General features: G+C 51.5%; 1 protein-coding gene across 4 annotated transcripts in view; it reads right to left on the bottom strand.

Annotated features, from left to right (window-relative positions):
* Cep104 (centrosomal protein 104) overlaps positions 1 to 16655 on the bottom strand; it is a 37486-nt gene that overhangs the window by 14974 nt on the left and 5857 nt on the right. For all 4 annotated transcript variants that reach the window (XM_075945895.1, XM_075945896.1, XM_075945898.1 and 1 more), the window contains 10 exons: positions 14322 to 14495; positions 13988 to 14126; positions 12432 to 12494; positions 12094 to 12176; positions 9306 to 9633; positions 7406 to 7633; positions 5523 to 5720; positions 4740 to 4907; positions 4069 to 4242; positions 1138 to 1314 (listed from right to left, as the gene is read on the bottom strand). In XM_075945895.1, coding sequence (XP_075802010.1) covers positions 1138 to 1314; positions 4069 to 4242; positions 4740 to 4907; positions 5523 to 5720; positions 7406 to 7633; positions 9306 to 9633; positions 12094 to 12176; positions 12432 to 12494; positions 13988 to 14126; positions 14322 to 14495 — 1732 coding nt within the window. The remainder of the gene's footprint in view (positions 1 to 1137; positions 1315 to 4068; positions 4243 to 4739; positions 4908 to 5522; positions 5721 to 7405; positions 7634 to 9305; positions 9634 to 12093; positions 12177 to 12431; positions 12495 to 13987; positions 14127 to 14321; positions 14496 to 16655) is intronic.

The raw sequence follows: 16655 nt of genomic DNA, 5'->3' as shown, positions 1-16655 counted from the left end.
CAACCTGGTTATCTCCACATGCACACTGTGTCTTCTGCTCCAGCAGCGCTCAACACCATGCTTTCCACACCCTGAGCTCACTCACCTTGTGTCAGTGGTTCCCAACCCCCAAATGACCATCGGAAAACACAGACATCTACATTATGATTCCTAACAGCAGCAAAATTAGTTATGAAGTAGCAACAAAAATAATGTTATGGTTGGGTCACAACATGAAGAGCTGTATTAAAGGGTCCCAGCATTTGGAAGGCTGAGAACCTCTGCCTATGACTTTCGTTTTCACTGCACTGTGGTGCTGTCATACCCAGGTCAATGCCTCCCCAGTGGCTCTGGGCCCTGGGCCTCCCACGCCCCCCATTTCTGAAGAGCCTGAGTCCCACTCTTAGGCTCTACCTAGACCTGGCTGTGCGCTGTCACCATCTGGCTCTCACACTGCGTCTGTGTTTCCTCTACTCTTACATCAGAGATTCTGGTCCACCCTGCTGCCGAGTCTCCCGGCCTCTGCACTGGGTCTACACTGCACAGCCACCCCGGTCCTGCTCACCCAGTCTTGCAGTCACCCCGTACCCTTCTTCCTTTCTTTCATATCATCAGGGGGCGCTGAATGTGATGGCAGCCATCAATGCCCCACTGGTTTGTTTCACCCCAGTCTTGGGTCACATACACTAGGGGTGTCTTGTACTATGGACAGCGAGGTTCAGTCATGAAACAAGTGTCTGGCAATGATTCAGGCTGGAGACCAAGGTAGGGATGGTTTGTTTATATTCTCTGATGTATTCTTAAGCAAATAAGTTTTTTTTTTCTTCAGGTTTTTTGAGACAGAATATTATGTAGCCCAGGCTGGTCTCAAACTCACCGTGCAGCCAATGATAATCCTGACCTCGTGATTCTCCTGCCTCTACCTCCTCTGTGCTGGGATTGCAGGAGTGTAAAGCCTGGTGTATGCAGTGTTGCAGATTGAACCTGGGGGTCTATGCTTGCCAGGTGAGCATTCAGTCAACTCCCCAAAGAATGACTCTCATGATTTGCTCCCCACTTTGGATAGTGACTGCTCCCGCATGCTCCCTGGCTCAGTCACTGATTGGATAGCACTGCCCTAAGCTGTGACCAATATCCTGTCGCATGAGGCTGGCTCACCTTCATCACACTGTCCACGGTGAAGCCTGAGTTCCCAGTGCCAAGGTCTCTCAGCAGCCGGGCCAGAAGGTCCACCTGGCTCATTGCCAGATGAGTGGAAGCATTGGGTTTCAGTGGCTGTACTAAGTAGGATGGAATGAGTTGGAGAGATTTCACCTCCTTAAACAAAGCCATTTCCTACAAAACATAGCATGATTTGTTAATTATTACAGGTAAAAAGCTAGAGGTAATTCAGTACAACTTAGCATGACTGTCACATTGAACACCCGAGGGAACAAACAGGGAAGTGAAGGGACGGTGACAAGCCACACGAGAATTATGAATGGGAGCTGGGGTTTCTTGGAAACAAGTTAGGGAGGGGTAGAACCACAGATCTGAAGCAGAAGAGATCAACATGAGAGTCAGGAGAACATTGAAAACAAACTGAAAACCTGAAGGCTTCTGTTCTTGGAATTTCTCAACCTCAATAAAACCATTTTCTGAATGTAAAATGTGGGAAAAGATTAGGCTTAGAGATAGAATTTCAGCATCAAGTGTCAATGATTCTCTAGTAATGTGATCACCGATGGGCCAGAAGAAAGTCCTATCTATTGCTTCCATTGCTGGGTGACAGGGTCTCACTATGATGCTTAGTCTCCTTGAACTTGCTATACTGTGCTCAGTATGTAGTCACAGTCTCTCTTTGTATTTGGGCCATGAGTGATGAGTGATGGCTCAGATACAAAGGACAAAGGCACAATAAATATGGCCTCCAGAGGTCAGGACAAGAGGTTCCTGAAATGACAAGTGGGCCTGATCATGAAGGCTCAGGGACAGGTAACCTGGCAACTTTGAAAGTTTATTTTTATTCATGTGAGTGTGTCTACGTGTGCACTTGTGCTATGTGTCTGTGTGTATTTGCCACAGGAGTGTAGGTGGAGACCACAAGAGGGTGCTAGATTCTGTGAGCTGGAGTCACAGGACGGTGTGAGAAACCACACATGGGTTCTGGGAACCTAACTGTAGTCCTCGGAAAGAGCAGTAAGCACTCTTCACAGAGCTGTCTCTTCAGCACTAGTGAGGGAGCTTTAGACCACCCAGAAACTAACAGGAAAAGCCAGGCAGAGAGGCACACTCCTGGAGCGCTAGCAAAAGGGATGTTGGGGCAGGGGACCTGTGCGTTGAGGGTAGCATGGCTATATGGTAAAACTGTCTTAAAAAAATATTGAACGTGAGCTGAGTGTGGTGGCACACTCCTGCAGTTCTGGCTGTGGGAAGGCTGATCAGTAGGAGGAATACCTGTGCCCAGAAGGAGGCGGCCTGGGTGACATGGCAGACCCTGTCTCTTCAGGAAAACAAAAACCAAACCGACTTCACACATAGAAAAGAAATGAAGCAATACACATTTTCATTTGTGCTGAGGCTCGTGAAATCCTCCTGCCTTTGTCTTTTTACGGTGACACCCTGCCAAGCTCTGTGCTACAAGCACATGGCAGCACTTCTGCTTTTTGTTCTTTTCATGAGACAGGGTTTCTCTGTGTGTCAGTCCCGGCTGTCCTGAAACTCACTCTGTAGACCAGGCTGGCCTTGAACTCAGAGATCCACGGACCTCTGCCTCCCAGGTGCTGGGATCAAAGGTGTGCGCCACCACCGCCAGCCTGTTCTGCTTATTTTTTTCCATAATTGCTTTCCCTGAAAATAAGTTTCTTAATAAACCAAGTCTGGGATTCCTTACATCTTGATGAATGACAAGAGCCCTAAGACAGATGTTCTATGTCACAAAACTTGCATCAAATTTTAAGGAGTTCTTAGGTTTTCTCCAGTCCAGAAACGGAGCTTTAGGATCCCAAACTCTGCTGGGCAGTGCACACCTGTACAAACCCCAGGGCTTAGGAGGCCGAGCCGGGAGCACCATATCTAGTTTCGGGTTACTCTTGGCTACGCACAGTACCAGCTGAGCCAGGGCTACATGAGACCATGTCTCATAATAAGCAAAGAAAAGCAAAACAAAACTGCTTCCTGAACTAGATGTGCTCATCAGCTAACTTAAATAAAGCCAATACTTTCACAGCACTTCCTAAAGGCTTGCCCAGGTATGACGTGTGACTTTCACACTGAGGACAGAGTAGTGTGCTTGGCGAAAGGGTGAGGACGGACTCAGACAGGACTGGGTTTCCTTTCCATTTTTGTTAGAAGCCCTCTAAGTGACTGCACCCTGTTCCTCTGATCTCGACACCACAGAGGGAGAGTGGAGGGCAAAAGACAGCTTGCTGGAGTTCTTTCCTTCAACTCTGTGAGCCCATCTCAGGGAGTAAACTCAGGTTGTCAGGCTTGGTGACAGGCGCCTTTTACCCACTGAGCCATTGCTCCGGCCCTTTCTTTGTTCATGTGAATGGCATGTGTGTGAATATCTATGTATACCAGCATGTGTGTAGGTGCATGTGGAGGCTTGAGTTGATTTCAGGAATCTTCGTCCATACCTACTCCACCTTATTTGAGGAAGGGTCTCTTAATTAAACCCAGAGACTGCCGACATGGCTAGTCTTGCTAGGCAGCTTGCTCCATGCTCACCCTGTGTTTATGTGGGTTCAAAGGATTGTATCTGTGAATCAGCAACTGCTCTAACTGCTGAATCATCTCCCTAGCTTTATACAATCTTTATTTTTATCTCCGATAAGCTGGGCGTGAGTCATGCTTGCAATCTGAGCACTTGGAAAGTTAGGGCAGGAAGATCATTGAGTCTCAAGGAGCCAGCCTGGACTACATGGTGAGTTCAAGTCCAGCCTGCATTACAGAATGAGGCTGTCTCAAAACAACAACACAAGCTGGTGTAGACAGAGCTCATTCCTCCCAGCACTGGGGAGCATCACGGCAGCTGTCTGAGGATCAGCAGTAGAGAACCCTGTGAGGCAGAGTCAGACAATCACAGGAAGGTGATGGGGAGGTTCAGACCTGAATGAAATTCAAAGCCATGACACGGAGGCGAGCAGAGGAATCTCCGGTTCTGGCGAGTAAAAGGGGAACGGTCCTCTCTACACAGTGCGTCGTCTCCAGTTTGCTCAGCTTGTGCTTGGGAATGTACTGGGTAATTATCATTTTCACCAACTTCAACGCGGCCTGAAAGACCTGAAGAAACGAGGTCAGACACATCAGCCACTGTGGTTGGAGTTCAGGAGGAAACAGGAGACCAACAAATGTGAACCTCATACTACAAACTGCTTCCAAGTACAGCACCCCACACCCGGAGCCCTGATCACTGTGGCCCCCCCACTTGACCCTCCTTACCACGTGATGCCAGCTCAGCACTCCTGAGAGACACCCAGCCTCTCCACTTTTCATTTCTGAACACTCAATCTAAAGCCTGTCCGTAGCTACAAAAAGGAACTCAGCTCGTTGGCCCCACAGTCTCACGAGAAGGAGAGCACTCAGCACACCTGCTGAGCTCTGTGTGGAAACAGGGGCTGTGCGGAGCAGAGACGTGCCCAGGAAGCATGGTATCTCCCATCTGCCATTGTCCTGGAGCTAGGATGTGCCTCTTACTGGAGAACCCTCATTCCTGGTCTCACTGAAAGCTAAGTCACAGTTATGTCAATGACCTGGGGACAGCAGGCAGAGGGACTTACTGAGGTCACGATGTCCTTTATGGCTCTTCTGATGAGAAAGACAGACGCTCTCAGCATGTTTTTCAAATCCTCCTTCTGGGTTCCAACAGGCATCTCCATCAGCTTCTGGTACAGCGCCAGCAGGGCATCTTCCCGGCAGGACCACGTCTTAGAATAGGCCCCAGCCACCTGCCAGCCAACAGCAGTCCTATCTCAGCTCAGGAGGCAGACTGTCCAGCCCCACACAGCCATCCCAACTGCCATCCTGCACTTCAAAACTCTTCTGTAGGAGGAAGCCCTCTGCAGAATTGAGGGGGAGAGCTCAGCTACACTGGGGGGAAATTAAGACCGGAGACCTCCACATGTGAACGGCAGGATGTACGTACACACACACACACACACACACACACACACACACACACACACACACACACACGGTTAGGGTTAGGACACACACACGTTAAACAAAGCAAAACCCCTGCAGCAATTTTCCCCTCTCTCCCTATGCTGATGCTCTGTGTCTGTTTCCCCCTCTCTCCTTATGCTGGTGTTCTCTGTATCTGTTTCCCCCTCTCCCTATGCTGGTGTTCTCTGTATCTGTTTCCCCCTCTCCCTATGCTGGTGTTCTCTGTGTCTGTTTCCCCCTCTCCCTATGCTGGTGTTCTCTGTGTCTGTTTCCCCCTCTCCCTATGCTGGTGTGCTCTGTATCTGTTTCCCCCTCTCCCTATGCTGGTGTGCTCTGTGTCTGCAAGTATCCGCACACTTGCATGCCATACACATGCGTAACTTGGTTTTGATTTTTACCAAGGGTTCGCCTAAGATGTCAATGGCAGAACTGGCTTCTCTCAAGGCCTTCTCTGTCAAGGGCTCTGGTTCCCCTGAGACACCCCGTCTCCGGACGTCACTGCTGTCTGCGTCTTTCACTTCGGGCTCGGTGGATGCTTCCCCCAGTTGCTTCCGAGTAATGGGAAGAGGCCGTTCATCGTAGGGCACGGCGTCCACCTGGAGGTGTGCAGAGGTGAGCAGAGAGCTGGGGGTGGGTGCTCTGCTGGGGTGTCTCCTCACGGACTGCTGGGCGAGAACTCTAAAGGAGTCAGTCTGCTAAGCACCAGGTTAGAATATTCCTACAAGTGGGCTGTAACTGGAAAAAATTGATGAAGCCTTCCATTCCTGTCAGACTCACCCAGACATGGAGCAGCAGCACTGCCACCTCAGAAGTCAGCTCAGACACACACTAGTCACCTGCAGCCACTCCAGTTCGGCTGACACAGAGGACAGGAGGAAGGGTTATCCCATTATTTTTCAGACTAGTGTCTGTTGACATACTCTTACTGCATTGCATAGAGCAATAAACATGCTTCTCCTCTGGGGCCCAGTGAGGGAAGCTGGAACAAGCCTCCTCTGTGGTGTTCCTTGGTGAGGCAGCTGCCAACCCAGCCTTCAGTCCTCAGCACCTAAATCACCAGGCACTGCTCTTGGTGACCACACAGCAGGGAAGATGGACCTTCTGCCCTCACAGCCCCATTCAGTCAGAGACAAAGGCACAGAATTGAAGAGGCAAGGACACAGCAGGGTGAGAGCGGAGAGGGAGCACACGGTGCAGAGAGTGGGTGAGTGCACACATGTGTAAAATCACCGTGTGAACCCGAGACACAGGGGAGGCTAGGCCACAGGGTCAGCACAGGGATCTGCTCTGCTCTCGCGGCTACTGCAGAGGCTGGAGTGCATGGCTAAGTTGGTCCAGCTGACTGAAGTGAGGACCCATGGGCCGTGACAGCAGGCAGCCCAGAGACAAGGAGCCGGGGAGTCACGTGATGGGAGGAAATCTGCTGTGGGAACTCCTTCAGACAACAGCCTTTAAGATACTGGCCCACTTGGGGCATGGTCAAATACACTATATATACAGATATAAAATGTGTGCGGCCCCTTGGCTGCTGGATTCGGCCCACTCATGTAGAAGACTGATGGTCTGTGAGTCGACCCCCAGATAAAGAGGACTTTATTGTACTCCATTCTGGGCTAGTGTGGGGCTTTATTATAATCGACAACAGAAATCAGGTTGCTAATGACAATACTGAGCTCCCAAGTCAAACTAGTCCTGAAACCTGCAGGACCTACTGTGTTCCCAGCTAGAACAGTCAATAAAAAGCCCAGCTTGACTCAGGTTTCCTGTTACCAAGCTGTTCTAAGAGGCATGGTGACCACAGGTACATGACTGAGGTGTCATCTGGAAAAGTATGGATAGGGAATTTACCCATTTATTTTGAGACAGGATCTCACTCTATTGCCTTGGATGTCCTGGTCTTTGCTATGTAGTCCAAGCTAACCTGGCAGCAATCCTGCCTCAGCTTCTTGAGCGCTCCAGGAATGGGCATTTTACACATGCTCTCTTATTCCTTGAAGCAATGCTTGAAGTAGATGTAAAGACTTTGTGAGCCCACAGATGATATGGCAGACCCAGAGGGCCCAACAGGCCAGGTGACAGATGTGCCTCTCAAGGGACGTGGCCAATGGACTATGCTTGCTTGTGCTCTGCTCTAGCCAGCATCCCAGGTCCCTTCTGGACTCAGAGAGGAGGGCTGGCCCTGGAGGTAGGCACGTACCTATGCCTTGGGATTAGTACCCAGTCCAACCCAGGTCCTCAGTGATGCAGCTAGTAGCAGTCAAGCTGGCATGGAGTAACTTACATGGCTCCTAGGTACAGGGCCTGCGGCAGGTGGAGACTGGTCCACTGCTGAATGTCGAGGAGATGATGCCGAGGGATATGCCAAGGGCTTTTCCTGGAGGGCAGGGCCTGCAAATGTGTCTTCTGTTTCCAGCTCTTCTGTGCGTGGCAGTGAGGACGCTGCCTTCCAGTGCTGGGGACTGCTGGGAGATGCAAGGGGCTGGAGGGGCAAAGCGAAGGGCCTCTGCATCTGGAGGAAAGATGGACAAGGGGCCATTACCATTGCAGGCCATCTGAAGGACAAGGGGCCATGACCTTTGCAGATCATCTGAAAAACAAGGGGCCATGACCACTGCAGATCATCTGAAAAACAAGGGGCCATGACCACTGCAGATCATCTGAAGGACAAGGGGCCATGACCACTGCAGATCATCTGAAAAACAAGGGGCCATGACCACTGCAGATCATCTGAAAAACAAGGGGCCATGACCACTGCAGATCATCTGAAAAACAAGGGGCCATGACCACTGCAGATCATCTGAAAAACAAGGGGCCATGACCACTGCAGATCATCTGAAAAACAAGGGGCCATGACCACTGCAGATCATCTGAAGGACAAGGGGCCATGACCACTGCAGGTCATCTGAAGGACAAGGGGCCATGACCACTGCAGGTCATCTGAAGGACAAGGGGCCATGACCACTGCAGGTCATCTGAAGGACAAGGGGCCATGACCACTGCAGGTCATCTGAAGGACAAGGGGCCATGACCACTGCAGGTCATCTGAAGGACAAGGGGCCATGACCACTGCAGGTCATCTGAAGGACAAGGGGCCATGACCACTGCAGGTCATCTGAAGGACAAGGGGCCATGACCACTGCAGGTCATCTGAAGGACAAGGGGCCATGACCACTGCAGGTCATCTGAAGAACAAGGGGCCATGACCACTGCAGGTCATCTGAAGGACAAGGGGCCATGACCACTGCAGGTCATCTGAAGGACAAGGGGCCATGACCACTGCAGGTCATCTGAAGAACAAGGGGCCATGACCACCACAGGCCACCTAAAGGACAAGGGGCCATGACCACTGCAGATCATCTGAAGGACAAGGGGCCATGACCACTGCAGGCCATCTGAAAGAAGCTGTGCTGAGCACACAATGGCCTACTGGTTAGTCACGGGACCATGGCATCACCTCAGCTGCCTCCACCACAGTTACAGCACAGATCACAGCAGCCCCAAATAACTGACAGCCTGAGCATGCGTGCTTGGGCATGATCACAAACATACTTGTGCTAGAAGCACAACAGTAGGCAGGTGGCACTTGGGCAGGACTCTGGGTTCAGAACTGGCCTATGCTGTTCACAGCTGGTCAGGTGACTCTTCACAATCCAAACAGGCAGGGCTGACGGATGGCACACTGTGATTCTCACTGATCTATGTTTTACTTGCCAGGAAGGCAGAGGTAGATATAGAGCCGGCAGTACCAGTCTGAGACCAGCAGCCTGGAGGGTGGGATTGGTGAGAACTGGCAGTCTGTATGCACACCAAGCCTGCCCCCATCTGCATTCAGCATCTGCCTGATGAACCGTAAGGTTATGGATCTTGGTAGAAGTCTGTCTCCACTCAGACTACTCAGGGGTTTACACCTGAGGGCACGTGGCGCAGGTACCACACTCCATACAATATGGTGACTGGGCTGGAGGGGTCCCTGAAAAGTGACAGTGCCTTGATCTTCCAGGCCTGGGCTCCCTCTCCTCATCTTCCACATGAACTCTAGAAGATCCCATCCCAGCAGAAACCTGCTGACTGCACATGGCACGGAGCAGCTGCTTTAGCCCACACATTCACAGAGCCCGAGCACCACTCTGGTTAGCCCTTCACTCTCTCCCACTTGCCCCTACCCTGTGGCCCATTCTGACCTCTGGCTCGCCCTGCAGGAGGCCGTGCAGCTCCAGCTGTTCGTACACCTGGGCACGGTAGCGTGCCATCTGCTGCTTCTTCTCTTTGGCCAGGTCATAGTCTTCCTTCTCCACTGCGCAGCGCTTCTCCACCTCGAAGCGTCCCAGGCGCTCACCGACCTTCTGTAAGTCAGCGATCGCTTGCTTCAGTTTCTTTGCATGATCATAGCGCTCCTTCTTGACAGCATCCCGTTTCTTTTCATCCAGCCTGCGAATGATCTGTGCAACTTCGGGGTCTTGGTACATGTCAAAGGCCAAGTCATCGAGTGGAGAGATGTAGTCAGATCTCCTGAGGAGAGAAGACGACCCCAGGTCAGGAGATTCAAGGGCTCGTGCTGCACACAAAGGTGAGAAGGTCCCCTATGTGAGGGAGTACAGCCTCGGCTGGTCAGGCTGCAGCCATGAACTATCTGGGGCTCTTGCTCCTGGTGCTTGACCGAGCTGTATGTCAGGCCAAACCACAGATAAACTTAGCATCCATGACCACGTGATTATGCCACTATTCTTAAAATTTACAGCATGGCAGTGATGAACTTCACTCTGTGGTCACAAAGTACAGCAATAGCATTGCTGGGGCCACTGCAGACTCAGGACCAGCTCAGGGTCTCACAGCAGCTGCACTGGCTGCATCAAGTAAGCCAAATACAAGCTGTGACCTGGGTATTTTACATAGAGGTAAAGTTGAATTAGATATTATTTGTCACAAAGACTTTAGTTGGAAAACTTTAATAATAAGTTCAAGTGGGACTTGGGCACACACCACATTTAAAAATCCCCAGGTTCCTTTCTGCCACTCCATGCCCTTTGCCTGGCAGCCCAGGGACTGTGAGGGACAGCTGCAGCGGCTCTGGCCATTCCTTCCGTCAAGCAGTGTTAGGGTTGATGTAACAGACATGCTGCCCCGCATGCCACATTATTAACTCTCAACACTATGCTTGCAACTCTACATCACTTGGCCATGATGTCACAGAAATAATATAAAGGTTTTATTTTTAAAAACCTCACCAGAAAAAAAGGAAAAAAAAGTTCCATGTTGCCATAGTCAGAATTTGCAGGGCAGGAGCACACTCACTCTTATGCAGCACCCCAGGGAAGGTCAGGTTCTCACACCATGAGTCTCAGCACCGACACTCAACTCCACAGAGTCCTGGGGGCCAGACAGGTCAGGCCAGGCACAGCCTGCCCTACCACCGAAGCTGGAAGCTCCGCTGGAGCGTGCCATTGCTGCTGTGGCTGCTGTGTGGGCTCAGGCTTTGGGGAGGCAGAAACCAAGGGGTGGCTACCAGGAAGGAGCTGACTAGCGGTGACACAGCTGTGGGTGCACTGGCCCTCCAGCAGGCTGAGAGCTGAGGGTGCACTGGCCCTCCAGCACGCTGAGAGCTGAGGGTGCACTGGCTCTCTCTGAGCACACCCTGAGAGCTGAGGGTGCACTGGCCCTCCAGCAGGCTGAGAGCTGAGGGTGCACTGGCCCTCCAGCAGGCTGAGAGCTGAGGGTGCACTGGCTCTCTCTGAGCACACCCTGAGAGCTGAGGGTGCACTGGCTCTCTCTGAGCACACCCTGAGAGCTGAGGGTGCACTGGCTCTCTCTGAGCACACCCTGAGAGCTGAGGGTGCACTGGCTCTCTCTGAGCACACCCTGAGAGCTGAGGGTGCACTGGCTCTCTCTGAGCACACCCTGAGAGCTGAGGGTGCACTGGCCCTCCAGCAGGCTGAGAGCTGAGGGTGCACTGGCTCTCTCTGAGCACACCCTGAGAGCTGAGGGTGCACTGGCTCTCTCTGAGCACACCCTGAGAGCTGAGGGTGCACTGGCTCTCTCTGAGCACACCCTGAGAGCTGAGGGTGCACTGGCTCTCTCTGAGCACACCCTGAGAGCTGAGGGTGCACTGGCTCTCTCTGAGCACACCCTGAGAGCTGAGGGTGCACTGGCTCTCTCTGAGCACACCCTGAGAGCTGAGGGTGCACTGGCTCTCTCTGAGCACACCCTGAGAGCTGAGGGTGCACTGGCTCTCTCTGAGCACACCCTGAGAGCTGAGGGTGCACTGGCTCTCTCTGAGCACACCCTGAGAGCTGAGGGTGCACTGGCTCTCTCTGAGCACACCCTGAGAGCTGAGGGTGCACTGGCTCTCTCTGAGCACACCCTGAGAGCTGAGGGTGCACTGGCTCTCTCTGAGCACACCCTGAGAGCTGAGGGTGCACTGGCTCTCTCTGAGCACACCCTGAGAGCTGAGGGTGCACTGGCTCTCTCTGAGCACACCCTGAGAGCTGAGGGTGCACTGGCTCTCTCTGAGCACACCCTGAGAGCTGAGGGTGCACTGGCTCTCTCTGAGCACACCCTGAGAGCTGAGGGTGCACTGGCTCTCTCTGAGCACACCCTGAGAGCTGAGGGTGCACTGGCCCTCCAGCAGGCTGAGAGCTGAGGGTGCACTGGCTCTCTCTGAGCACACCCTGAGAGCTGAGGGTGCACTGGCTCTCTCTGAGCACACCCTGAGAGCTGAGGCACGGTGGGCAGCTGCATCACTGTTCTCAGGCACCCGTGCTAACACCTGAACACTCAGAACTGAAGCATCTCTGAACGGCAGCAGTGCAGGCGTGCAAGATATGCAGTCACCTTAATCTCGGCATGGATATGAGACAACCCGACCAGTGGCCTCCTGCTCTCACCTGACCTAAGCCTCATGGAGACCCAAATCCTCCGGAATGACCAAGGTGTTATGAGCTGTCTTGTGAAGGAATGGGGGAAAGGTCTTACCCGGCAAAAGTTCCTTCTAGGGCTGGGTCCTCATTGTGGGGACTGTGGCCAAGGTAATGGTCAATCAGCTTCTCTCTAGAGGTCTTTGGGGACAAAACATCTTCTTAGACTCTCAGCAAAAAAAAAGGACAAAACAAACCTTAATTTTACAATTGTTTAACAGAGAGGTGCCAGTAAGACTCAGTGGCCCTAGTTTTCTGGACAGGCAGCTAAAATCCTTGAGGAAAGTTTTGAGGCCTTCTTAATTGATACATTTGTGTGTGTGTGCGATGAGAATTAGTGATTCCTCCTCCCACAGAAATTCCCTTTACTTTAGGAACTAAACTTCTCATACTTACAATATTGCTTTCATCACCAAAATCTGCAGGGTCTCCAATGATATTTATCGCAACCAAAGCCACCTAAGAAATAGTTAAATCAGCAGAAATCAAGTTTGAAGTGTTTGAGATGCCTTAAGCCCTTGAACCATATCTTGCCCGTGTTGTTATCAGGTAGGAGGGTGTGCGATGACAGTAAGGGTCACGCTGACGTAGAGAACTGTGATGTGCTCAACAGATAACAACCACTGCTCTTCTCATGCTCAACCAAGTTGCTATGGCTTATAGGTTTCTAAAACAGTAACCGCTAACCTAGACTTTTAGTAGTCTCCCAATAAGAGGTCTCTACCCACATTACCCCAGACAAGGAAAAGAAACTAAATTGACACAGCCCAGCTAACCCAGGTGCTTCACCTCTCGCCTTGGCAGGGAAGTCGCTCTCCTTCCCACCCATCACTGTGGTCCAGGTTCCTAACCAGTTCCTAGCAGCTGAGCATCTCACAATCATTCACCTGCCACAACTATGTGACCTGTTAGCTTTCTCCTACTGCTCTTGGAAAGGCAGCAAGGGGTACAAATGTGTGTGCAAACAAGATTGTTCTGAGCACACCAGATCTCCTTTGTCAGGGTGGGATTGAGTTCTACCAAACACTCTACCACTGAGCTACACAGCCTGTCCCTAGTGCTGTGCTGAGCTACACAGGCTGTCCCTAGCACTGGGCTACACAGGCTGTCCCCAGCACTTTTGGCTGGCTTTTGGGAACATATTCCTCATACTGGGTTGCCTTGCCCAGCCTTAGTACAAAGGCAGGTGCTTAGTCCTACCGCAACTCCATATGCCACGCTTTGCTGATATCCATGGGAGGCCTTCCCCTTCCGGAGCAGAAATAGAGGAGTGGACTGGGGGACAGGGGTGGAGGGGAGATGGAGGGAGGGAATGAAGGAGAGGAGGGAGGAGAAACTGAGGTTGGGATGGCAAGTAAATAAATAATTGATTAAATTTTAAGGAAGGAATGAAGGAAGGAAAGGAAGGAAAGGAAGGAAGGAAGGAAGGAAGGAAGGAAGGAAGGAAGGAGAAAAAAAAGGCAGCAGAGCCGTTGGAACAGCTAGAGCAGTGGCGGGCAAGCGGCTTCCCTGGCCATGGACAGTTCAGACAGGTTATCTGCTTGATTCTGCCAGAACAGCTGCCAGTCAAAGTCACACATGCTGTCACACACACCTGAAAATACGAGGTAGGAACCGTGGAAGCGATTTTACCACAGCGGTGTCAAGCTACTGCATACAACTGAAGCGCAAACCCCAGGAACCATTCTGGTACTCTCTTTCATCTGAGTCTGGTCCAATCAGAGGCTCTTGTGTGCCCCATGACTACATGCCAGAGTTAACATATGGGAGAGTCTGGCTTCAGAGAGCAACAGCTGCTCACACAACTGCTTCCAGGAGTGTGCAGGTACGAGGACACCTGAGCAGTCTGCTCATGGAGGTGTGTGGTGAGGGGGTAGAGGGTATGGGGTGTGCTGTGGTGTCAGGACAAAGACACACACACACACATACACACACACACACACACACCTTACCTGATTATATATGTTGTACTTGTTGGTGTGGTTTTGGTGAAAGATCAGCTTAAGAAACTGCCCCACAGCATCCACATAAACAGACTTGAGTTCCCGGGCTTTGCAGCCTGTCTTTTCGTTGTCACACAGAGAGACATAGCTGGAAGGAAAGTCACACCTGATGAACTGTCCACAAAGCTGTTCCCACTCCCACTGAACCCCACAGATACGGTAACCCTGCCTGTTAAGCATATGAATCCCAGGCATGTGTTGGGAAGATCACAAAGGGCTGAGAGGGACAACCCACAAAGCTGTCAGGTTGAGGGCACCCCCGTGCACCGAGTCTCATTCTCACCCCAGTCTGCGGAAGCGCTCTGCTTGGTATGGCACCAGGTACTCAGGCAAGCTTTCACTGATGTAGAACTCAACCTTACTGGAGATCATGTACTGGTGAGCAAGGAGCTGCAGTTTCCTTATCCGACACCTCTCCACCATCTGGAGAACAATCTCTTGTGGAAACTGGCAGAATCTGAAAGCAAACACAGCCTTGGGTTTCTGAGAAACGTCTGTAGTTTCCTGTCGGCCTGCTTCCAGGCAGGGGAGTGTGAGGCGCGGCATTCTGGATGTGGGGTAGCATCTACCTGACTAGAAGACTGTGCTGCCCCTCCCTTCCAAAGCCTGGACCTAAGGCTGACTGGCTCTGCTGGCCACTTGTAAACCTAACTTCAGGCTGCTAAGACTAAAGGCTACAGTGGCCTTCAGGTTAATCAGGAGATAAATCAGCTATTCTTCTGGGACTGTACCAGTAGGCCAGACAGAGCCAAAGGTTTCCCCACAGGAACCTGAGTCCTTAAGCGAAGCATCTACTTACAACACACAGGCTGTCAACAAACAGCAGGGGACTTCCAGGCGCAGGCTGAGCTGAGAGCTACACACTGCATGACCACCAAGCAAGACTTGGCTAGAGCACTGCTTCTGTCAGCAAGGAGCCTACACAGCCAGGCACAGCCGTGACTCAGCACAGTATGCTGAAAGGACAGCAGTGACACACACTAGCCAGCAGGCACTGTGGGCACGGGGAACAAAGGGAGCTCTGAAGAACAGGGCAGTCAGGGAAGGCCCCTCCCTTCACAGGTCTCAACATCACTGCCTGTGACCCGTGTGTGCACGCGTGCTCACGTGTTATCACTGCTGTCCAGGTCCTTCTTCCACATCCCACTAAGAAAACCCATCAACACGGTGAGGCTCCTTTGAGGTTCTTCAAGAGTAGAGCCATTTCCCCGACCAGGTGGAGCACAGTGAGCCTGGGTGCCACTAACACATCAGTCCTGTGCTCACCTCCCAGTTCTGACTTCAACTCAGGGTAAGTGCTCTCCCACTGAACCACACACTTATAAAATACACTGACAGGGACAGACTGCTTTGCCTTGAATAACAACAGCTCAGTGGGTGAAGGTGCCTGCTGCCAACCCCTGGGATCCACACGATGATAAAGAACTGAGTCCTTCAAGTTGACCTCTGCAGTGGCATTTCATTTGTATTCTGATAAATAAAGCCTGCCTGAAGATCAGAGTAGAACAGCCACACTGGTCAGCTTCACAGACCAGGTAGTGGTGACACACATCTTTAATCCTAGTAGTCACAAAAGTTGCCATAGAAACCAGGCAGTGCATGCCTTTAATCTCAGTGGTGCACGCCTTTAATCCCAGCCCTAGAGAGGATTATAAAACGGGAGGAGACAGCTCTCAGACACAGTCTCCTTCTGAGATTCTGGAGGCAGGACTGCCATTTCTGACTGAGGTTGAGGTAAGAGCAAGTGGCTGACTGCTTTGCTTTTCGGATCTTCAGGTTGAAGCCCAATTTCTCTCTGAGTTCTTATTAATCGTGCTTCAGACCTCCGATCTCCACACACATTGAGAGACATGCAAGGACATGCACATTAATAAATGTGGAAAAAAAACCTCTGAAAACTGAGACTATGCAGGCTGCAGTCATCAGCTCTGGAGATTTGAAGCCTGGATCCCAAGGCTTTGAGAAAGACATGGCAGGAACTTCCCCTATCCCATAAGTAGCACCCTGTACCCAGTTCCACCAGAACCCTGAGCAAGCTTTCTGAACCACTCCTGACAGGACCCTTTGTCCATCTTGGTGACACTTGGGGATACTTTCTCTTGACTCCTGCAACACATTTGACCTCAGGTAAACCAGGAGACTCCTGGGCCAAACCTTGTGTGACTCTGTCCGGTGGTTGAGGTACACAACCCTTTCCTTTGGTATCCTCCGGAAGCACGGTACTAACATGGATACAATTAAGAGTTTAAAGGAAAACCACGCCAACGACAAAAGTACCATGCTGGGGTGACTTGCATAATCACTGTTACAAAGTAGCTCTGTGTGTCTACTTAAGAACCTATGAGCTTCATGGACTCGACTTGCAGGGCAGACACAGCTAAGATCTCTGCAGAGGGAAATGCAGAAGGCAGAGAGTGGAAGCTTTGCCCTTAACAACTGGAGGGAAGCAGAACAGAAATGGGGAGCTCGGGAGAAAAGAGGGTGTGGCTAGGAGCATGAACCTGTACTCCTCAGTGGGGACAGCATGCCTGGGAGGGAGTGGACCAGGAAGTTCGACACTGTCAGCTCCAGCAAGTTCTGCTCTATCCTCTCTGCTTGACTCTTCCAGTCTCCCAGA

The sequence above is a fragment of the Microtus pennsylvanicus genome, chromosome 13 (genome assembly GCF_037038515.1).
Source record: "Microtus pennsylvanicus isolate mMicPen1 chromosome 13, mMicPen1.hap1, whole genome shotgun sequence".
Taxonomy (NCBI): domain Eukaryota; kingdom Metazoa; phylum Chordata; class Mammalia; order Rodentia; family Cricetidae; genus Microtus; species Microtus pennsylvanicus.
This window is presented reverse-complemented; position numbering and strand designations above follow the sequence as displayed.